The sequence below is a fragment of the Emys orbicularis genome, chromosome 3 (genome assembly GCF_028017835.1).
Source record: "Emys orbicularis isolate rEmyOrb1 chromosome 3, rEmyOrb1.hap1, whole genome shotgun sequence".
Classification (NCBI taxonomy): domain Eukaryota; kingdom Metazoa; phylum Chordata; order Testudines; family Emydidae; genus Emys; species Emys orbicularis.
This window is the reverse complement of record NC_088685.1, coordinates 10,710,458-10,734,125: the sequence shown is the minus strand read 5'-3', so window position 1 is coordinate 10,734,125 and position 23,668 is coordinate 10,710,458. Positions and strand designations below refer to the sequence as shown.

The 23,668-nt window shown below is 48.4% G+C and overlaps 1 protein-coding gene across 2 annotated transcripts in view; it reads right to left on the bottom strand.

Annotated features, from left to right (window-relative positions):
- Positions 1–222: 222 nt before the first annotated feature.
- The window catches only part of GATA4 (GATA binding protein 4), a 39,799-nt gene continuing 16,353 nt past the window's right edge, over positions 223–23,668 (bottom strand). The window contains exons 2-6 of one of the 2 annotated variants that reach the window (XM_065401101.1): positions 12,541–12,710; positions 6,585–6,710; positions 2,889–2,976; positions 2,027–2,169; positions 223–405 (exon numbers count right to left, since the gene is read on the bottom strand). In XM_065401101.1, coding sequence (XP_065257173.1) covers positions 223–405; positions 2,027–2,169; positions 2,889–2,976; positions 6,585–6,710; positions 12,541–12,710 — 710 coding nt within the window. The remainder of the gene's footprint in view (positions 406–2,026; positions 2,170–2,888; positions 2,977–6,584; positions 6,711–12,540; positions 12,711–23,668) is intronic. The other variant, XM_065401102.1, reaches the window with a different exon arrangement.

Genomic DNA, 23,668 nt, shown 5'->3' with positions numbered 1-23,668 from the left:
AGATCAGCCACTGTTCTTCTGAAACTGGGTCTTCTCTGCTTATTTAGGATTAGCTGTTCCTGGAAGTCCTCTTTATAATGCCGTATGGAATTGTTCTTCCAGAATCCCATCATATTTCCCTTGAGGAGAGAGGGAAAAAAGCAAACAGCTTTTGCTTGATTATTACGTGGCGTCTTTGTATCTCATGCGGGTGAGCCTGAAGTCCATGGGAGGAGGAAGAGGTTATGCAGTTATGATGTCTCCATGGCTTTCGGCTAACACCAGGCTATTCCAGGAGTCCTGTTTGGAGCTGGCCTGTGGAGGTTGGCTCATGGCTGATTGGTAGCCCTGTGGGGAAAGCTTCAGGGCTGAAATAGCAGGGTGAATAGAAGATCCGTGCCCAGACATCGCGGTGACTGAGAATGCCTACAAACAATGTAAAAGTGAAAAGATTTTTTTTTTTAATTACTTCAAACTAACAAGGACCCTGCCGCGGCAAAGAGAAAGCATTTCACTTTCCACAGGTCTAACGTTACACTAATACTCACATGCAGAGACATGAGATTTGCAATACTGAATCAAACCATCGGTTCATTTAATCTGGTATCCTGCTTCAATGCCTGATATATGATGCTTCAGAGGAAGACAGTTTCCCTTTTCCTCTGAACCCACTCCATTTATAACACTGCAGAGAGTGCACCGAGTTCTTTTCCAACCTCTACAGGTGACCATTTTACACCCGGAGGTATAAGATTTGATCCCCAATTACCCTTTGATTAATAGCTTGCTCATGCCACAGCGTAGTCAGTGCTACATTACTGTGGGCTGGATACTGCAAGCACTGGATCAATCCAGCAAAGCCCATAAGCATATGCATTTTTATGATGATGATTTAATATTATTTGATGTATTATTTAATATTGGTTTTACGGTCAGAATGCTCAAATATTACACTGAACCTTTTATTTAAACATTGGCGTTCTTTGGGATGAGTTTAACAGGAGCTAAACTAACTCAGTCTCGAATATTAGTCTTGTTATGATATAGGGAATCAAATATCTTCTTAACCAAGAAACATTTATTAAAAGAAACAACAGCAGCTACAAATAAACAGGCTTCCACACAGATCAGGTTCCAGATTTGTCTGTCTTGTTTCCCAGGGACGTCACCCTGCCTGGAACTGTATAAGGCACATAGAGACATCTAGTGGCTGAATAATGTACTGCAAATAAACTTATCATTACAAGTCTGTCACATAGCGTAGTGCTGTGTGATTCTGGTGATTTTAATTCTCAGGTGATTCAGCTCACTTTTTTCAGTTTTGTTTTACGTGGACTTGTGCTCACTGCACTGAGTTTCAGGTTTAAGCGAGCCCACAAATTCATAGAGAAACTAAGCCAAAACTGCCAAACTTTGCCTGGTTTCAGGTCAAAACCAAACAGCACAGCTAAGGGATATTTATGCAAATAGCGAGTCCAGAATAATTAGTATAAGCCTCCATGTGGGGACTCCTATTCCAGAATTAGAGTCCCGTTTACGATTTACTTTCACCACTTTGGTATATTTCCCAGTGTAAAAATGCCCTTAGTGTTGCAAATTTAGAATAAAAGCCACAAAATCCCCCACACTGGGACCCAGGGCGTTTTTTCAAAATTTAGCCCGGATTCACAGTTTGCTGTGCTTTTGGTTTTCACAGCGAGGCCCACACGGCTGCCCTGTCAGATAGCCAGGGTCACAAGGAACTTCAGTTGTCAGCAAGATGGCTGCCTCTAGCTCGAGGCTCAGACCCATCCTGTGTAATTAAAAAGCTGGGGGGATGAGGGTGAGATTATTTCACAGCACATGGTGACATGAGTGAAATGCAAACCCTGGGAACTCTGCACTGGAGTAAATTTCACCCCATGTGACCTTTCAGATCCTTGGGTTGAGCAAATGGCTGTCGTTTGCCTTCAGAGAAGGTTCTGAGGGTGTCTTTTCTCCTCAAGTTACTTATATTAAAGTTCACATCTTTGTCATATCTCTTGATCTTTTCTTCCTGCGTCATTACCTGAGAAATAGGGCTCGGGTGCCCATAATGAGATGAAAGCCCCGGTTCCGTCTTTATGGGGCGCATTTCCTCGGTGTTGGCGGTGGTGTTGGTGTTACTGGTGGAGCTGGTGGTGGGGGTAAGACTCTCACTACTGGATGGTCCTAGGAGAAAACAGCAGTTAAACCAGGCTTCCCACCAGAGGAGTTTTAAGTACAAAAAACATAGCAAAGCATTTGTGTTTTGGGGAAAGAGAACTCTGTTCGTAGTCAGGGTTTTGCTGCCATTGAAAGACTTTCAAAGATCTTAACCAGGTTTGGAGAGAAAAAGAAAAGGATGTTGGGAGATTTGCTCATTTGGTAAATTACCCTTGTCCCCCCACTGACAGTGTTCCTGCCTCTCATTCCATATACTCTTTATCCCTGGCAGAGCAGGATGGGAAAATTTCAGATTTTGACAAAAATAGGGGGAAAAAAACATTTATGGCAAAAAATTTTGCTGCAGCTAATCTCCCAAAGTCCGGTGTCAGCATAAAACGGGGCTTGGTGTAAAACCTCCAAATGATTCTCTGGGGGAAGTAGCTTCTGTGGTTGTTCCATAGCCCTGGTTGGGAACCTGGAAGGGATGTCACCAGGACATTACAGGTGCTAATTAGTACCAGTGATGATGGGGGTGCCTGTTCACTGGGAACCGGACCGAGAGCACTCATTTCACATAGGTCACCAAACAGCAATCAAATGGTGATCAGCTACCTGTTTGCTAAATCTGGGGATGTCTGGTTCAGAGGGCAGAATTCTTAATTTAGTTCTAAAGGGTGAGTTTCTGATACTATGCCCCTCCTACGCACACACACACCCACAAACCCATCTTGCTTAACGCTCACCTGCTGGTGTCTTGGATTTGTTAAGGTTCTTCGGCTTACGTTTCCTCGTTTGAATCCCCTCTTTTCTCATTGCTAAAGGCCTTGGGACCTAGGAACCCAAATGCAAAGCATGCTGTTTTCAGTATGTACGCAATACAACCTAACGTACTGGGGTTACATCTCTGCCTCCTAGGATTTCAAGTAACCAGTAGATTTAACTAAAAAGACATGAAGCCAAAAGTTACTGACCGGCAGTGATTGAATTGAGACTAGAGACAGGCCCTGGCGGCAAAGTTTGGCTCCAGATCTGGATCTGAATTTTTTTGGAAATAATAGCGTGTTTGCATCCAGGGCTTTGAGTCACCAATTATAAAGGCAGAAAGGATTATCAGATCTTCTACTCAGACCTCCTGTATAACTCAGGCCAGAGAATTTTATCATGACTAAATCTATGTCTACACTACAAAGCCTATGTTGACATAGCTCAGATGCAGCATATGCCAACAGAAGTTTTTCTTCCAGAGTAGGAACACCACATCCCTGAACGAAGTTATCTTGGCTGACAGAAGTACTCTTCTGACAGCATCCCTGCATCTACAGTGGGGGGAAGGAAGGGGGTGAGTTCACACCCTGAGCAACATAGCTATGCCAGTGTAAGCTTTAAGTGCAGATCAGGCCTAGAGTATACCTTCTGGAAAGGCATCTGCTGTTCCTGAAGACTTCAAGAGATGGAGAATCTACCACTTCCCTTGCTAGTTTGTTTCACTGGTTAACCACCCGCACTGTTAAAAATTATGCCTTATTTCTAACTTGAATTTGTCTATCTTTGACTTTCAGCCACAGGTGCTGGTTACATCTGTGACCCCAAAACCCTTCAATTCCAACTGGCAAGGGGGCTACAAGAAAATTCTGATCCTGGTCTGTCCATTCTGGTTCACCAAAGAATATCAGGTGAGGTCTTAAATGAAAGCCAGGGTCACGCTGGTCATTAATATCGTTGTGAAAGGCACAATCAGATATGGTGGAAGGAGTCTGGTGTGTAAACTGAAAATGGGTTTTAAAGTCTGTGTCAGGGCAGATTGGACAAACAGGTTTTCTGTCAGACACAAGATGTTTATTCACCTATCCCTGTGTCAGCATGTAAATTAAGCATTGAAAGCTAACACACCGGCTACACATCTGCATACAAAGTCAACAGGGGGATGTGAAATCAAGACGACAGCAGCACACAGGAGAATAAACCATGGGGTTTATCCTGACTCAGAGCACAGACAATGAACTCTGGGGATATAAGGAGAAGGCAATAAGACACCCCTTCATCCTGCACCCTGGAAGTAAATGGACAGCACGTTTACATTCCTGAAAACGGGATCTTTGCCCACCTTGCTGGAAGATGCCGCAACAGATTTTGGGAGAAATAAGACTCCTTTAGAGAGGAGGTAGCCAGTTAAGCTTAGTCTGTATAAAGCCTGTTGTGATATTGTTTTATATGGAACCCTTTTGTTTTCATTCTCCTCTCTCACTAGCTCTTGAATCTTTGCCAATAAACTTATCCTTGATTTCACTATAAATATATCTAAGTGCTGTCACATGAAGCTAGGTGCTGATCCTGATACAAGCTGCTGTGTATACTGTTCCCTTGGGCACAACAGACCTGGTATTTCTGTAGCATTCAGCAGAGAAGGGGCTGGCTACAACAGGGGATGCTTCAAAGGGGCTCGGGGATTGGCCTGCACCTACTGTTAACCTGCAAGGCAAAGTAAGGGCTGGCAGAGCCCAGAGGAGGTTGTTTGCATAGCTACCAGACTGGCGGTGTCCTCTGACACCCAGCTAAGCACAAGCAACTCTCTCTCTCACTGGAGGCAAGGGGTTAACAAGGTCACTCCTACATTGACAGAAGGTGGGTTTCCATCTGTGTAGTTAATCCACCTCTCTGTGAGGCTTTAGCTACAACAATGGAAGAATTCTTCCATCGACCTAGTTGTGTCTACACCGGGGTTAGGTTGACCCAGCCACGGCACTGAGGGTGCAAAAACTTTTCACAGCCCTAATTTTAAGTGGAGACCAGATGTTACTCTTTGGCCTAGGCCCATCTGGAAATGAACACTATAGCATACACTCGTAGGGAACGGAGATGATTAACGGCATAAATGAATTAGTGTCTAAAACCAACAAACCCCCACCCCTGTGAACAGCAATGGGAAGAGCGGTTCGGGTTTGCGGTTCAGCCAGTGAGGGTTTGCCGTTTGTTTTCACTGTGTCTCATTGGACACAGAGAAGATTCATAGATTTTAAGGTCAGAAGGGGGTCACACTCTGACCATCTAGCCCCGCCTTCTGATTCCCGCAGGCCACGCAGAGCAGGGACAGTCTTCCCTAATTTGCCTTCATCTGGAGCGGGGAGCAAGAGGTGGATATACAGTGGTTCAGGACTAGGACTCCCTGGGCATTGTACACATCTGTGTCCACATCTGGCCTTCGGAATACAGAGCTTCATCCTGCACCACTGAAGTGAGTTTGTGAAGGGAGTTTGTTCCTGACTTCAGTGGAGAGCAGGATTGTGCAACTGGTCCGTAACACCTTAAAAAGTTCAGATCGGCCATGGGGACTGTGTGACTTGCCCAGATCTCATTCAAACAGACTCTTTCAGGCTTATTAGCCATCAGGCTGGTCCTAGCAGTTTGGGGTGGACGAGTTGGGGACCCTCTCAAACAAAGCCAATTCCTGTCATCATGACGAGACTACGATCGAGAGAAGGGTTATTACATTATACAACTTCCTTAGATTCACGGACTCCAAGGCTAGAGACAGGGGCGGCTCTATGTTTTTTGCCGCCCCAAGCACAGCAGTCAGGTGGCCTTGGCGGCGTTTCTGCGGGTGATCTGCCGGTCCCGCGCCTTCGGCGTACCCGCCGCCGAATTGCCGCCGAAGCCGCGGGACCAGCGGACCACCCGCAGGCATGCCGCCGAAGGCTGTCTGACTGCTGCCCTCATGGCGACCGGCAGGTCGCCCCCCGCGGCTTGCCACCCCAGGCACGCGCTTGCTGCGCTGGTGCCTGAAGCCGTCCCTGGCTAGAGAAAACCATTGTGATCATCTTGGCTGACCTCCCACAGAGGCCAGGCCACAGGACTTCCCCGAATTAATACCTGTTTGAACAAGAGCACGTCTTGGAGACAAACATCCAGTTTGGTTTGAAAGATTGACATTGATGGCAAATCCACCCCAACCCTGGGTAAGTTGTTCCAATGGCTGATTCCCCTCATGGTTAAAAACTGGCCCTTCATTTTTAGTCTGCATTTGTCAACTTCAACTTCCAGCCATTGGATCATGTTATACCTTTGTCTGTTACACCCGGAGGGCGTAAATGGCTGGGTAAGTTACACCTTGCTAAATCACCCTGCTAAATCATTTTGTGTGAGTGTGATTCATGTGTTGGGGGGCCGGAGACTGGGGCTGTAGAGGGGAGATCAGCCAACAGAAGAGAGTAAGACCATGTAAGATAAAGCAGATTCCCACCTGGCACCACTTTAACTAACCCTGTCTCACATCCTGTGAGTGTAAACAGTCCATCTCTAATGTAAAGAGTCTATTCTATTTTATATAGGTTCTCATACCACCCTCATCACCGTACTAGCTGAGTGCCCTCCAGCAGTGCATTAAGCAACCTGACTACACATCTGTCAGGTGTTATTTGTTCTCGGCGTTTCATTGTCATTACCCCGTGGAGTTTCATGTACAGTCCGCAGGCGTTGCAGACCGGCTCGCCTTCAGCGTTTCTGCGCCACAGCGTGGTCGTGGTCGTATGACAGTTGGCACAAGAGAGCCCAACGCGGCGGGAGGCGGACTGCAGCAAGAGACAAAAGCAACAGCAATGTCAACAAGTCGCTAGCTTTACTGTTTGCATGAGCGTTTCAAGGTCGGAGCAGACCCCTTCCAGCTTTCCCTGATACATGGCAACTGTTGCAGGGGTTTGTGGCTGTACTGATAATATTTTGTAAGATGGATAGTAACTAGCACCGAAGAATCTCAGTGCACTTTACAGACATTACACGGATTCAGCGTCACAACACCCCTGGCAGTATGGTCAGTGGGTTTGTACCCATTTTACAGATTTATAAACCAAGGCACAGCGGGGTAAAGTGACTTGCCCCAAAGTCACACCGGGCTTAACCATGAGCCCAGTTCTGCAGCCCTGCGGGTGAGAAAGAGAGTGTGACAGAATATAGTACTCCCCTGTGTAGAAGACCCACATCACCAGACCCTGCATGGGCAGGGCAGGGCGGGAGGGAGCAGCTGCTAATTCACCTCCATGCAGGTGGGCAGGGAGTGGGCAGGCAGGAGTGGCAAATGGGTGGGGCCTTCGCTCCAGCCCCACCCACTCAACATGCCAGCCAGCTGAGATGGCACAGAGCAGGAAGCAAGCTACACCAGATACCGGGCCGGCATGGCTTACTTCTCCCCCGGAGTGAGCCGTGCAGGGGCGTACGCAGGAATAAAAATTTGACGGCTTTCAGGGGGGGCACGTTCTGTGTCCCCCGCGGCCAGAGGAGCTCGCTTTCCTCGCCCCAGCGCTGGAGCTAGAGGAGTTCTGTGCCCCTGCTTGTCCCCCCCTTTGTGCCTGCCCCCGGAACCATGACTCTCAGTCACCGTTAAGTCCCCGCCATGGTCCTAAGGCAGCACCCTAAGCACTGCCTCCTGCTCTGGCCAAACAACGATGGGCTGAGCCAGCCAACAGGGTCAGTGGCACAAGTGGGCAGAGACCCACGGGCTCCTGGCTCCTCCTACCAACACTCGCACCCTCTCTGTAAGTGAAGGCAGGTTTGACAAAGGTCTAAGCCAAAGAAGAAAAATCTAATTTGTTTCCAACTTCAAGTGAGACTCAGCCTGACAAAGGCCGAGTCTGGAACTGGGCCCAAGCTATCAAATCTGGAGCCAGGTTTTGAGTGCGACGAAATTTGGTGGCGTTTTTGATCCAGGGTTTTGGTTTGTTCCATCACAGCAAGAGGGGCCAGCTGGAAAATAAAGATCTGGATCCTAACGCAACCGCCCCCCAAATTAGAGGGTGTTTAGACCTGGGTGGTTGGCTTGGGGCCATCCCTACCTGCATGTGTTTAAAGGGACATTGTTGAGATGTCCTGCCATCATTACTCTGTTTCTTATAACAACTTTTCTGGAAGCTTAACTCTCCTTCCTCCCCGACCTGCTGCCCATCCACCGCCAGCTCACATTGCTTTATTATTGTAGGGTTGCTCAGGAGAACCGAATGGATGGATTTGGATTTTGTTTTAATTGGGGGGGGGGAGGGGGGGAATCCAGTGCTGAAGCATTCTGCCAATTAGAGTCTCTGGCAAAACGAGACGGAGGCTCCTGCTGGGCTGGATTTCCTCTGTGAGGAAATCACGATCCTGCTGCCACAGAAGTCAATGGCAAAGGCCCCCGGATGTCAGTGGTGTATAATGTAAGCTCTCCTGGGCAGGGCTCTTGCCTTCTAACCTGTACAGCTCCTGACACTCTTTTGACATCAAATAAATGATCAAAGCAGAGGCGTCCATATATGAGTTTTTCAATCATATTTTCCTTCAAAAAACCAATATTTAAAATCCAGGAAAGACTCATTCTGGAAATGTTGATGAAATCATGTAAGCAACTGTCAGTATGTGCTACTGGTCCCCCGCTGGGCCTGATCCACAGAGGGTGGGTGTCTGTTACAGGCCTGCTTATGGCGCTTTAGCTCAAGGTGTCGCTACTTGTGTATTTAACTCTGGAAGTCCCCAGTTCAATCCCTGGTGTGTCAGACAAAATGGCTGTCATAGTCAGCATGTAGAATGCTATGAAACCAGCCCCTACTTCTCCCTCTTGCTTTGTTTTTTAACTGCCCAGAGTCTGTAACCCACAGAACAGTATCTTCTGTTCCTGTCAGCTTTGCCCATATGGCTGCCATTTCCTTGTCTTCCCTTTTTTGCAGATGGCAACATGGCCGCCCTTTGTTTACCGCCCTGTTTGTGCTTACTGGCATCAAGGTCGGGGAACCTGGCGCCGACCTAGTACAACTGCTGTGCACTTCACGCGCTGACCCTCCTTTGCTATACATAGGCCTGGAACAAAACCGTGTCTCCGAACACACCCAGACTTGGTGGGCGTTCTAAACTGAAACCTGGATCAGGAACCTAATGGGCGGAACCAAAACTGGGAGCCAAACACACCCCGACGGCAGGGTGTTCAAAACCCAGATCCAAACTGCTGCTGCTTCAGCAAGTCAATTTAGAAATGAAGGGATCGGTGCAGGTACAAGAAAAGCCAGCCTGTCCTCTCAAGCGCAGGCTGAATCAACGCTTTTTAGAGGATGGGGAAAATCTGTGTAGATTTTTCGTTTACTTCAGATTTTAGCACAGCCCTTTGCATTTCCTGATTAACAAGGGGCACACAGAGACTGGAAAGTGATGTGCTGAAACCACATGAGAAAGAATGTTCTTGTAGAACTTGAAGGGGGGAAATACTGAAACACAAGAAAGCCCATTGGCCTGAAGTTTCCAACCAATTTTGTAGAGCAGGGGTGGCCAATCTGTGGCTCCGGAGCCACATGCGGCTCTTCAGAAGTTAATATGCGACTCCTTGTACAGGCACCGACTCCAGGGCTGGAGCTACAGGCGCCAACTTTCCAATGGACCAGGGGGTGCTCACTGCTCAACCCCTGGCTCTGCCACAAGCCCTGCCCCCACTCCACCCCTTCCCACCCCCTCCCCTGAGCCTGCGGTGCCCTCGCTCCTTCTCCCCCCCAGAGCCTCCTGCACACCACGAAACAGCTGATCAGGAGGTGCGGGGAGGGAGGGGGATGCGCTGATTGGCAGGGCTGCCGGTGGGCGGGAGGCGCTGGGAGCAGGGGAGGAGGAGAGCTGCTGGGGGGCTGCTGACATATTACTGTGGCTCTTTGGCAATGTACATTGGTAAATTCTGGCTCCTTCTCAGGCTCAGGTTGGCTACCCCTGTTGTAGAGCAAAGCAGCTTAGTTAACTAGTGTACATGCATGTGGTCTAGTGGTCTTCTTCTTAGCGTATGTGCAACGTGCCTCAGTTGGCACGTGACCAGGATTCATCACTGAATTTGGTCCAGGGCTTGGATCATTAGCTTCCCCGGCTCGGGTCGGGTACTGACGGGGAGTGCGCCGTGAACGCTGATCGATGCCCCCCAGTCTAGTGGTGACAGCACTGCCTTAAGGAGTCAGCAATCTGGATTCCAGTCCCACGTCTCCCAGTGATCTGCGGCGTTATCACGTCCTCTCTCTCTGGCTTGCTTTCACTACGTGTGAAATGAGGATCAGAATACCTGCCCCACAAGGGTGGGATGACGTTTAATTCAATATGTCCCAAGGTTTGGAACGCTGAGCTCCCCTTCGGGAATCAGTCCTCTCTCCCTGCAACCTCACCAGGGGCCCACCCACCTTATTGTAGACATCTCCTGTGCACCCCAGCCCCGCTAGTCCTTTGGGATGTGCCCCCACCCCCTTTGGGAAACCCTGGCTTCATTCCTTAACAGCCGTCAGTGGATTGAGAGCCTTGGAGAGAACATGCAAGGCAGGCAAACCCTGTATGTGTCTGCACGCTGGGGAGGAGATCCTGCAAACACCTGGGGAGATGTTTCTATACTGGTTCAAAACACAAACCCCGCAGTCACTGTGGAAAGATCGGCAGTTATCAGGTGGCAGTGTCTGAGCTAGCACATACGGAGACGAGGGAATGGCTTTACAGAGTCAGTTGATTTTTAACACTCATCTTTTTTGTACTGAACTTCTTTATCTGAACAAGTACGCCAGCCACCATCTTCACCAAGACCAGGGACTGAAAGCGAGACATCCTGAGTTAAAGCATCACTCACTGCAGCCATGGGCTGTACCAGACACACAGCCACTGTGGACTGGGCCCAGAGCGGGACCCACAACACTCAAAGGGTTACCTAGGCACACACACTGGGCACCTGTCCCAGGCGCTGAGCTTCCCTTGTCCTCTCTTAAAAATATATGGCAGAACGGAAGCAGCAAATGGGGATTTGGGGCCAAACCATATTACAAAGCAATTCAAAATCTCCCCCCACGCTCAAATTCGCTGAAGAAACCCCATCCCGGCCACCTCAGCCCTCTCCAAACACCGGGGAGCTTTGGAGCGTGCCCAGAACGGCAACAAATTCAGGCTGCATCAAGCCTGGAAAAGAGTCAGTTTCCGAGTGGAACAAGCAGCTCCCGATATCTATGCCCCAAAGGCCTGCTGAGTGAGCACCTCTGCCAGGCGCAAAGCACACCGGTTCCTTACAACCCCAGCACTCTTTTAAGCCAGCCTGGGGCCTAGCAAAGCACGAAACAGCTCAAGTGACTTTGGGAGGACAAACCAGGAGCACATCGCCATGAAGCACTTTAGCCAGCAGAGGGCGCCAGAGCCAGCGGATTATGGCCAGCTGAGTGTCATCCGCAGAAGGCAAAGCCAAAGAAACCCAGGCAGTGGCATGATTTTTGCCTTCTGCCTCTCTGAACATGCTGGAGAGCGACAGGCCCGTGGGATAGAGGGGAGGAGGTGGGGTTGGAGACTGCACATGGACAACACCCCCTCCCCCTGGCATGGAGGCGGGATGGGATGTTACAGCTGGCTCCTTGCTGCTAGAGGATTGTGGCAGAGTCTTGGGTGTCCAGGGGATAAATGGGCTTGGGCTAAGCAGGCCGTTCCCCAGGGCATAGAGCATCCACACCAGCTGCACCAGTGTGGGGACGGTGGTTTCTCACCAGCAGGGCCAGGCACAAACCTCTCTCTTCACCTCCTCTCCAACAGGTGTGCCCTACGAAGCTGCAGGGTGCCCTTCCCCAGAGACAGGTGCAGCGATCCCATGGGAATGGGCATGATATAAATACCTACACACAGAGAGACAGATTCACCTAACTACCAGCCAGAAGCCCCTGCCTGATTCCCTATCCATGCTCTGTCCTGACTCCAGTCCCATAGGCCCTGGGAGACACCAAATTGTCTCACTCTTTTTCCCATCCCCAGCATTTCAGTTCTACCTCCTGGCTTGCTCAGACAGGAAGCCACCAGAGGCTATGGAGATGGTGGGGTCACCAGAAGCTGAGGGAGGTCACAGGCAGGCAGGAGGTAGCCAGGGGGTGGGCATCACATGTACGTAGAAATGTAGAGAGAGGTGGAGGGGACCAGGCTGGAGGTGGAAAGGGAGCTGGGGGTCAGGGGCAGAGCTCTGTAGATGTTATTTTGTGTAGGACCCTGTAAAACCAAGGGCTGGCCTTCTGCTCAGCTGTGAGCAGCAGGCAGGCACTTGGGGTCTCCCATGTGTCCCACAGTCCTTTGCACCATTTGCCATGGGACCTTCACTGAGGAGCCAATGCAGCCAGTACAACAGATCACCAAGTGTTGCAGGCACAGACAACTCAGCCAAGATGCTATTTTGGAGGCCCAGAGAGAGGCCCAGGAGGCTGCTGGGTGAAAAGGAGAAGAGACAGAGCAAGGGTAGGACGTGAAACACCAGATGATCTGCCAACTTTTGCCTAGAATTCTAAGCCTCGTCACTGCAGCGTGCCCAGGCGCCTCTGGACAGCTTGGATTGACTGAGCGTTTCCTGTTCTGGAGTCTATTGTGTAGTTGTGCGCAGGCTGCACACGAACAGCACAAGCCGTTCCTTACCAGCCGCCTCTGGGGTTTGATCAGCGGTCGGTTGATGCCATTCATCTTGTGGTAGAGCCCGCATGCGTTGCACAGGTAGTGGCCCGTGCCGTCTCTCCTCCAGAGTGGGGTGGACATGGCTCCACAGTTGACGCATTCTCGCCCCTCAGAGTAGTCGTCAAAGAACTCTGCTGGCATGACAGTAAACAAAAAAAAAAGAGGGGAGGGGAGTGGAAAGACTGAGTTAAATAAAACATTTTTAAAACTCTCCACTCTTGGTCCTAAATACTCAAGCAGTGCCTTGCTATCTGCAGAGAGCAGAAAAACGGGGGGGGGGGGGGGGTTACGGCTTTCCTTAGAAAAGGCAGGCTGGCCAAGTGGCTAAGCCCCTGGCTTGGGATTCAGGAGTCCTGCCTCTGCTACATGTAGTCTCTAGCGCCTTGGACAAGTTACTTAATCTACCCTGTGCCTCTTCTATCAAATGAGGATAATACTTCCCTACCTCACAGGGTGTTGTGAGGATAAAACCCTCTAATGATTATGAGCCTCTCAGAGACTAGACCAGTGGTTTTCAACCTTTTTTCATTTGAAGACCCCTAGAAAATTTCAAATGGAGGGGTGGACTCCTTTGGAAATCTGAGACATATTCTGTGGACCCCCAGGGGCCCACGGATCACAGGTTGAAAACCATGGTAGTAGAGTGGTCAGGGCTGTGAAACTACCTAGAGAGGTGCAAACTGAGGCCCTCTCTTTTCATCAAAGCCACGCTGTTCATGGAGGCCCACTGAAGTCAATGTAAAGAATCCCAGGGATGCAGGACTGGGCTCATCAAGGCTACACATGAAAACAACATTCACCTATTGAGGGTGCAAAGTCCTCATTGTCACATGTAAATCAGGAAGACACTTGCACAAGCAAACATCCAGCTCTGCATACAAGCACTAGATCCACATGCACAATGGATGCACAGGTAACACACTACCTGTTTACTGACACCACACTCATCATCAGGAATTGACACTGTGACTCCCAGCATAGAAAAACAGGCCTCTACCACTTGGAGTAAATGAGACCTTCTCCAAGAACAAGAAAATAGCAGGCTGCTATAGTGAGTGGGGTGAGCCACTAGAGGGCGACATGATCACATGCATTAGGCCAGTGTACTGCACAAGGTGGTTTTTAGCCAGTTTCACAGAAGTACCCACATGGACAAATCTGGGACTGCTTACAAAATATGTTCCTGGGAATTTGGAGATGCTAAAGAGACTCTTCCTCAAGCACTGCAGCCCTAAAACAGCTATGGGAGAGTAAGCTGGACTCTATTCTGCCTTGGCAGTTAGAATCATAGAATATCAGGGTTGGAAGGAACCTCAGGAGGTCATCTAGTCCAAGCCCCTGCTCAGAGCAGAACCAATCCCCAGACAGATTTTTGCCCCAGATCCCTAAATGGCCCCCTCAAGGATTGAACTTACAACCCTGGGTTTAGCAGGTCAATGCTCAAACCACTGAGCTATTCCTCCCCCCATGCTTAATGCATAAAATCATGACTCTGATAATGGTGTAAGAGACGGATCACATCCTGATTTTCAGATTGCAGGTTGAGCTTGCAGTGCTGGGCTACGTGTGTTATACCTTCCACTCTGGGCCCGATCCACAGAGGAGCAACATCTGTCAGAGCTCTTTAGTGTGAGCTCCAGAGACGAAAGCTTTCAGCTCCAGAATGAAGTCCCCCAGTTCAATCTCTACAGCTGATCTAGAGTACAGTGGTTACACCAGTGGGGGTGTGCCTGCTACTTGAACGGAGCTCTCCAGAGTGAAATTCCGCTTGACCTCAAAAGACAGGCTTGTAGCTAGTGGGTCTAACAGACCCATGTCATCCTTGGATAGGGTCACAAAGAGCAAGTGGGAAAAATCAGGGCACTTTTTTTCTTGGGGGTGGGGGGACATAGTTGCATATAAGACAAAGCCCCTAATATCAGGACAGTCCCGGTAATATTGGGACGTCTGGTCACCCTGTCCTTGGATCAGCCATAGAGGGGAACTAGAGAGGTACATGTGCAGATTACAAGAAACAGTGCAAACCCATCCTCACCATAAAGAGGTGTAATTCCATTGAAATCGCAGACAAACTCAGTGCAATTCCCTTTCACTTGGTAAAATGAGAACATCTGAGGTGAGCATCCATGGGACATAAAGATCTAAACCGCCAAGATGGCAACGCATCCCGGATGTTAACCCATACGGGAGGATAACAGCCTACGACTGCTGTCAGTTTGCGGAGTTACTCCTTTAGCTAACGGATTATCCTCTTTCACGGTGCTTTGGTGCAGCCCCAGCTGACGACACGACCCCCGTGGGGTGGGGGAGTTGTTACAAAATCATTCCTGCAGACTCACTTCCCTGATTATAACCGAAGGAACGAGATTGCTTGGCTCTCAGTCTAAACATAGAAACATAGAATGTAGTTGCAGCGTTTGTTCCTTGAGCCTCGAAAGAATGATAACAAAAAAAAGGAGAAAGGGACGGGGGAGGGGAAAAAACAGTGCCGCTCAGTTTGTCCTGGGTTTGCAGCATACATCGCAGCCACCCTTGGAGGTGTCAGTCTTCTGGGGTTTCTCATGCAGAAACACGTTACATGGTGTGCACCGCAGTACGGGGACAGAATATACGTAACGTCCAGGCCAGTGTTGATAAAAAGCGCATTTTTGGAAGCTGTTCAGGCTAGGCCATGCCAAACAGAAGCTGCTGCAGAAGTGGCCTGTTCAGTATTGTACTGCAGATCCTAGGAACCTTGCCATGCGACATGGGCTTTGTTATAGCTGCGTGATCTCTGGGACCCTAACAGATCTCTCCATAGACATCTCAGAGACAAGCCCGTTGAGACTAACAGTTTTGATCAGGGGAACCCGTCTCCCACTCCACGCCCACGGCGGATTCGTTGGTGTCCCGACTCCTTTCACTGCAGATCCCGGTTGCAATGTCTACAACTGAAGTCAGGAGCAAATGAGATTCTAGCATAAAGACCTGATTCAAAGCACATGAAAATCAACAGGAATCGTTCCGGGGATTTCCGTAGGCTTTGGACGCTTAAGAGCATTACGGATTTTGCAATTTCATTTTGAGTCTTGTGAAATTTGGTGTTTTATTTCAATCCCCAACTCCTGGAGACATGTTCTTAGATAAGAATCTCAGCATTCCTTTGGAAAAAATAGAAAGAGTCTAACCCACATGCTTGGGCGGAAAAACTTGAAAATGTGACGCGAATGCACCTAAAGGCTCCGAAAGCAGAAGGCAAAGAAAAAGAAACATCTTTTATTTTTAGAAACCATCATGAGTTTTATGCCAATCTTATTATTTTCTAGGCCTGACTCATGATTTTGGAATGCACAGGGTAGCCATAAGAACATAAGAACGGCCATACTGGGTCAGACCAAGGGTCCATCTAGCCCAGTATCCTGTCTTCCGACAGTGGCCAATGCCAGGTGCCCCAGAGGGAATGAACAGAACAGGTAATCATCAAGTGATCCATCCTCTGTCACCCATTCTCAGCTTCTGGCAAACAGAGGCTAGGGACACCAACCCTGCCCATCCTGGCAATATTGTGATTATAATGCCTTCCTCATCTCCTTACAATTAGTTGAGTCAACCAAACCACAGATCAAAAAGCCTTGTTTGAAAAGCAAAGGCGCTAAAGCAACTGGTTAGGAAACGAGTTTTTCCTGTGAAAAATCTCAACAAAATCAAAAATTTCAATGAACAAATCAAAAATTTCCTCTGATTTTTGGGCGGGTTTCAATGAAAGCCCCAACCTTTTCAAAAGAAATGAACATCTTTGCACACAAAGTTTTATTTTGCCAAAAGGCCAATTTGCTTTGAAAAAAAGTTTCAGTAATATATTTTCCACACGCTCAAAAAAAAAAAAAAATGGGTAAAATAGGACTGGTCTAAAATTGTAACTCAAAACTTTTTCCAGTGGAAAACTATGTTTTCAACAAAACGAAAGGGTGCATGTGAAGTGTCTGTTTTCCTAGAAATTTTTAATTGTTTTTAATCAGAAAACCAAAAATTGAAAGTTGTTGGCCAAAAGTCAAAAAGATTTTCTCTGAGGACTTTTTTCGTTTGTTTGTTTTCAGCCAAAAACAGGAAAAACACTGGCTGAAAACCAAATTTTCAGGGTTTTGGTTTTCTGAGAAAAAGTCAACATTTTCTGCTAAAATCTTTGACGACAAATATTTTTTAAATAATTTTTGTCAGAATTTTCTGTAGAAAAAAAAAAACATTTTCCATCCAGCTCTACTGTAAAGTATGTCTCATTACTATCGGCCTGAGGTCTATTGTCAGGCACAACGTTGTGAAGCTTCTTTGCACTAGATTCTTTCCCTTCCCAGTCTCCATCTTCTCTGTATTCATTTCTCACTCCACCTACGCTCTGCTGTGTTTTTCCACCTTTCTTTCCCCGCACTAGAGTTTTTCATTCCCTCCTGTCTGCTCTGTTTCTCACAGTCTCTCTCTTTTTCCTCAGTGAAACATGAACATGAGAGCATTGCAATCAATCCTTCACCCCAATCATGCTCAAGTGGGTTTAACCTGGCTCACCCATAAAAGATAATGGCCAGTATCCTCAAAAGTGGGCCCACTAGGAAGGACTGGTCACAAATAATTTCCAGCAGAACAATGGGTTTTTGCTTACATTTAAATGTTTGCAGAAAGTGTCTGCTCGCCACAAAAGAATTCAATTTCTCATCAGAAAACCAAAAATTTTTTAGTTTCCATCAATTTTTGGCGGAATATGTTCATTTTGGGGATTTTCGGTTTGATGAAACGTTGAAATTTTCTACTGAAAATGTTGACAAACATGTTTTGCTTTCATCTGAATCTTCCTCAGGGAGAAAAAAAACCAAACCATTTCCCATTCAGCTCTACACCTAAACCCATAGTTTCGGTATCTCAGAATGCTGATCATCCATAGCTCCTAGTGACTTTAATGGCAATTGCAGATGCTCATTACTTCTGAAAATCAGACCATTAATATTACCCAGCTGTTTCGGGGGCATGCAGATGTCTCTAACAGCAACAATATCCCCAGAATGCTGATCTCCAAGGTGAGTGTGACAAGATCACACTGCCCAAGGAGGAAATGTGCAGCCAGGAGTTGAAGATGAAGTTTGCAAGGTATAAGCTCATCACAATCTCATACAGCACTACAGACCTGTCTGAGGAGAGACTGCTAATGTTCCTCATCAGGAAGAGAGCCTCCTTCTTCTCCACGGCATACTTTATGTTGCTGAAATCCTTTTAACAGGAATGCTCCCTAGGAGGGCTTCTTCACACAGTATAAACTGACGTAGAACAGGAGTCTTGAGCTCTGCTATGTGTAGTTTAGTCTTTGGCACGATCCCATTATCCTAGTGGTGAATTAGAAGGCCCGAGACTGGATGTCTTTATAAAACAAGGCCTAACTCAACCACATCCAGCTGAGCTTGATGCAGGAATGACTGTGGAGTTCTCTGGCCTGTGCTGTACTGGAGACAGGCTGGATCCCATAATGGACCCTTCTGCCCGTAACAATCCAGGAATCTACAAAAGACCGAGCACCTAACTTCTTAACGACTCCAGCCTCACTACCCCTTCCCTCCTTGGGAGCTCTTCACTGGCTTCCCGGTTCTTACCACATCGAACAAAGCTTCGTCTCCTGGCCCTATGTACTGTAACAGCGCCCTCGGCCACGTCTCTGCTCCCAGGGCCTCTCTTGCTCTGCTCAGGGACACTGGAGGAAAGGCTGGATGGAGTCCTCTGCAGCAGGTCAGACTCGATGATCATAATGCTCCCTTCTGGCCTTATGCTCTATATGAAGCCCTCTGTGAAGAGCTGGGCCTTCATCTCTTTCTGCCTCAGCGCCACCCCCACCCTCCCCAATGGGGATAATACCTCCGCTCCTAGCGGGGCCTTTTGTGAGGATGTAGCCATCAGCGTTGGAGAAATCTGTTCAGACACGACTGTGTGCCAGAGAAAAGCCTATTCACCATGCTAAGAACCTGTGCGCGGTGACTGCAAACAGCCAGGACAGCCGGGTTCGCCAGGACACCAGGGTCGCAGCACCACATGGATTTGGTCGGGTTTGGTTTTTCCAGTGTTCTGCTCGTTCAGTTTTGCCTTTTCATCAAGAACGAGGATTAAGTAGCATCAGTCTCTGGAGGCTCCCTGTGGAAGGCGCCTGAGTAAGTGCTTCCATGGCTTTAAATCCAGTCATTATGAGCCCTTTTGACACTTATTCTTTCCCTCCACCTTGTACTAGCAGCCTGGAAAGGAAACATTTAGTCAGGCAGCAAATTGCCTGAACAGCTCCCGCAGGGAGCCAGAACAATGGGAGTGGAGGGAAGGGCTCCTCCAGTCACACTCAGGGCAACAATTTCCCTTTCACGGAGCCGCTGGACAGCGAAGATTTATGGGTCCATAATGTGACCTCTTTATTACCCTTCACGCCAGGTCCTTCTGTGGAGATTTACGCCCTGCCCAGAGCCAGGCACAGCAAGTGGCAGCTTGGGAGGGGATTATGTTTGCCAGGGAAAGGTTCAGGCCACCATTTACGTGAGAAACAAACACAGAAGCCTCTGACTGGAATGGCCTCCCTCTCCTCTCAGAACTCACTGCTTCCACCAGCCCCCAGGCTCAGCACCTCCACTGCATCATCGTCATCATCATCACACATTACACCTGATCCCCTTCCCCTGCTCTTTGGCCATTGTGTTAGGTCTGACTTGGGGCTGAACCTGACTGGTGCTGGGCACTTCGAATTCCCATCAAGGTCTCAAGGAGTCGAGGGCACCCTGCAGCACCTCAGAGGAGGCTCCCAGTATCTCACACCACTGGGTCTTGAGAGTGTAAACTGCTCGGGACCGGGGCCGATTTTAACACGAAACAGCCTGGTCTAGTGGTTAAGGAGCTGGCCAAAGAACCAAAGGGCTGGTCCTGGCTTGAACAATGAGCTGCTGCGTGACCTTGGATGAGTCTTTCCCCTCTCGCCCGGTGTGTAGTCAGACTACACGGTCCTCAGGCTTTCGCTACCCTGTATGCTGCAATGGGCCCCCAGTCTCGGCTGGCGCCTCTGCATGCTTCCATAATCTATCTCAGTGGTTTTCAACCTTTTTTCATTTGCGGACCTCTAAAAAATTTCGAATGGAGTTGCAGATCCTTTTCGAAATCTTAGTCATAGTCTGCAGATCCCCAGGGGTCCGTGGAACACAGGTTGAAAACCACTGATCTAACATCAGGAATTTTTTTTTTGGGGGGGGGGGGGTTAGAAGGAAAAGTCATTGCTAAGATACAGATCACTCAGGGTCCATGCTCTCAGAGAGCAGTACCTTACCAGCACGTGGTCCCACCGAAATCAAGAGCACTACTCAGAGTAAGGTGCTACTCACCAGGCAAAATGGACCCAGTGCAGTGGTTGGGCAGAAGATCCCATGCACCTATAGTGACAGGGATGTCAGTGGTCCCTTGGAGGTCCTGAGTGGTGGTGAGTGACTGCACAGGTGTATATTTGATTGTGGGGGACTATTACCATTTAAAGGACGGACTTCTTTGAAATAAAGACAAATAATAATCCAGGAAGCTACATATTCCTGTCCAATGTTACAATCATTCCCAAACCAATCCTTTGTTTCTTTTAAGTTTAAAAAACCTATGTTTTGGGCCTTGAAGGGGTTGTCTTTGGGGAGTGAACATGAGATCTCTGGATCTAAAAGCGTGAACTAAAGAAGCAGAGCCAGGGGTGGCTAGTGGACTAGCCCAGGACCTGGGAGTCAATGCTGTGTTCCACCACACAGCATTGACCTGTGTGACCTTGGGCAAGTGACTTAGTCTCTCTGTGACTCAGTTTCCCATCAGTACAATGGAGATAACAGCACTTCTGTAACTATGTTAAAGATCATGAGGTGCTCCGATAGTGTGGTAATACAAGTACCTAAGAGAGAGAGACAAGGTCCATTAGCTCAAATGCAGTAGCAGACTTATAAGCCTCTATATAGGGGCCAGCCACTAGAGGGGGACAAAAAGCCTCGCTGTGTTATTTTGGATGGGACATACTTGAGGCAGTTTATTCAACTCTGACAGCTCTTACCCTCCCCTTCTGCCTGTTATCTTCACCCCCTTTGATTTGCCCAGTGGAAATGGGTTTCCATTAATACAGCCCTGGAGTTTTGTTTACAGATGGAGGGAAATTTAATATCAACATTTCCCCCTAAAAATGTCTTGTCAGTTCACTGAAGCACCTCCACAAAGGAGACACCATCCGTCACGCACAGCCGGGCACTTACCGGCTTTAAACAGAGCGTGAGAGCAGTTCTTCCCCCAGAGAAACTGCCTTTCCTAAACCAATTTGTTATGATAAGAGGTGAGAGCGGCACACTCGTGTATACACGAGTCCCAGATGGACTCTTAGAGGAGTCTCCCTTTGCACGAGTGCACGCTGGCTTTAAAACGCAGGCCCAAAGTACGCCGCATGGGAATTAAGAAAGGCAGGGGACTCCTGCCATACAGCAGATGAGATCTGAGCTGGGGAGCAGAGCACAGGGACATCTGGGAAAGCACGCAAACTCCAGGATCACATTAAAAAACCATGAGCCAGGTCCCACAAATCATGATTAGCTTAAAAATCATTATTTAAAAAAAAAAAAAACTAATACATTTGGAGTTCTTTATATTTGCCTTCTTGTGTCTGAAACTTTGGGTTCATGTTTTCAAGCTTTTCACTGCAACCACAAGGTTGCAAGACTCATTTTGTTTCTTGAAATAAGAGCTGAGAGTCTCATGTAATCACATGACTCCAGGAGCTGGGGCTTTAAGAAACAACACCAAATAGCACGTGACACATGAGGAAAATCACAAGGAGTTGGAAGCATTGGTCATCCCTCTAATGCTACAGAGCTGAGTTGCGGAGCACACCAGAGGGTAGGTGGGAAAGCTGGGAAGTAGAACATGGTGGTAGGATTATTTTTGTTTTAAGTAGGAATGATGGCAGCAGAACATGGCTGATCAGACTCCATTCCTACCCTTCTTCCTCCACCCTTTTCTGTTTAGATTTTATTTTCTTTAACATTTAAAGGGCCACAGACAACTCACCAAATACGATTCAGCAAGACTTATGACCAACAGAAATGTTCCAAGGATTCATTTTTAAAGGGCCACCGTCAACTTGAAAAAATCACATTTCCATCTGAAAAAGTGCCCCTAAAGCGATTAGAACTGAAAGCGACTCCAGAAAGTAGTATTTTTCTCCATCGTTTCATGTATTTACGTTGTGTAGTTGACAGCACTTTGACAATTCACACCCGTGCACCATGCTTTTGCGAGCATAAATGGAACATACGTGATCCCCAGGCCTGTGTGCTGTTCTCGGAAAAGCAGGGGAATAGTTATAAATATATCACCTGGATTTATTGCCCCGTTTTGTTTTTTTTGTTTTTTGAAAAATTGCCAGCAAACATGAACATTGTCCTCAATTCTGCAGTCGGCCTGCCTGGGCTCGGAGCGAGCAGATCCAGTTGCAGAATGGCGTTCCTTGTCTCTTAGAATCCCTGTCAATAGCTGGGGATTTAATCTCATGTAAAAAGCCTTGTTACAAAAGATTTTTTTAAAATGTCTGAACCCTATCCTGAAAATTTGTTATGTTTTTTTCTCATTTGACTCATTTGCGTTGGAAATATGTCTGACCCAGACTCTGGCATGTGATTTATTTGATCTGATAGAAGAAAAAGAACCTACATATTTGCTTATAAAATATTCAGACTATGATCGGGTTTGAACATTAAATCACTTTATAAGAGGTTTTTTTTTTAAATCACCGTTTCCCTCAGTAACACAAGTTTCAGAATCCTACAGCAAAACTGCGGCTACCCAAAGCTTCACAGTTCTTATGCTGACTTCATGGCCTAAAACTTGGATCCCCAGCTCCACAAAGCACAGATCTTTGCGACTTGACCTTTATCTACAAACAGCGTAAGGCCTATGACACACACGTGAGCAGTACTGATTCCATCCAGCAGAGGACAATGGTACACACACACACACACACCGAATTCCTTTCAATACTGGACATTGCCAGGGTGCAACAGAATGTGGAGGATGAAGCAATCAATCAGGTGATGGGGATTAGATCATTGAAATCTACATGCAATGTGGTGTGCTAAAGAGGGCAGGATGGCTTGGGATTCAGGAGACATTAGTTCAATGTCTGGTTCTACCAGAGCCTTTCTGCTAATGGGTAAGTCATTTAAATCTCTCTGTGATTCAGTTTCCCTCCACCCCTGTAATACGGGGATACTAGCACTCCTCTGGTCTTGCAGCAGTGTTGTGAGACTATACTAATGTCTGTGAGGGGCTCAGACATGGGCGGCGGCTGAACCACTGGTTGCGGGAGGCTAGCCCCCATCCAGCCCTGCCGCCCCCCCCCCCCCCCCCGCCCGAGGACCCGTCCCCTTTCCCCCGCTGGAGCCCCCCCATCCCCATGACGGCCAGCCCCATTCCCCGCCCCCAGCCCTGGAGCACCGGGCGGGAGGGCGATGCATTGCCCCCCCAGCCTCAGTGCCCCCAACCCCCCCAAGCACAGGGCGGGCAGCCCCAGTGCCTCTACCCTCACCCCCCTGCGACAGGTGGCCCCAGCCACCCCAAGTCCCAGCCACCCTAGCCCCAGCACGCCTCCCTGAAGAGCAGCCTGCCTGGGCTGGGGCGAAGCGTAAGCAGGAGGGGACTTCGGGAAGGAGCGTGGTCGGGGCGGCACAGCCTCCCCCAGCCTATCCGACGCACCGCCCATGTGCTCAGATGCTGTGGGGATGGGGCCATGTAGACAGAGAAGTGTGAAGAGACAATTAGTGGGTGGAACGCCCCAGACACTGGAGCTCTTTTAAAACATCCATATTGAAGGAGAAGCCTGCCCCTTCTCCCCAAAACAAGAGGGACCACGCTAGGTGCAAACAGGCCCAGGTGTGTGTATCTAGAGCGGTTACAACTAGTGCAGGCCGGAGGACGACAATTCCATTTTGCGGCAACGTTCAAGGTTTTGAAATTTGTTCCCCACTGGCATGAAAATCCACCCTTTCAGCAATTGCGTGTTAGCTCAGCAGTGAGGGCACCGGCCTGAAGGAGACCCAGC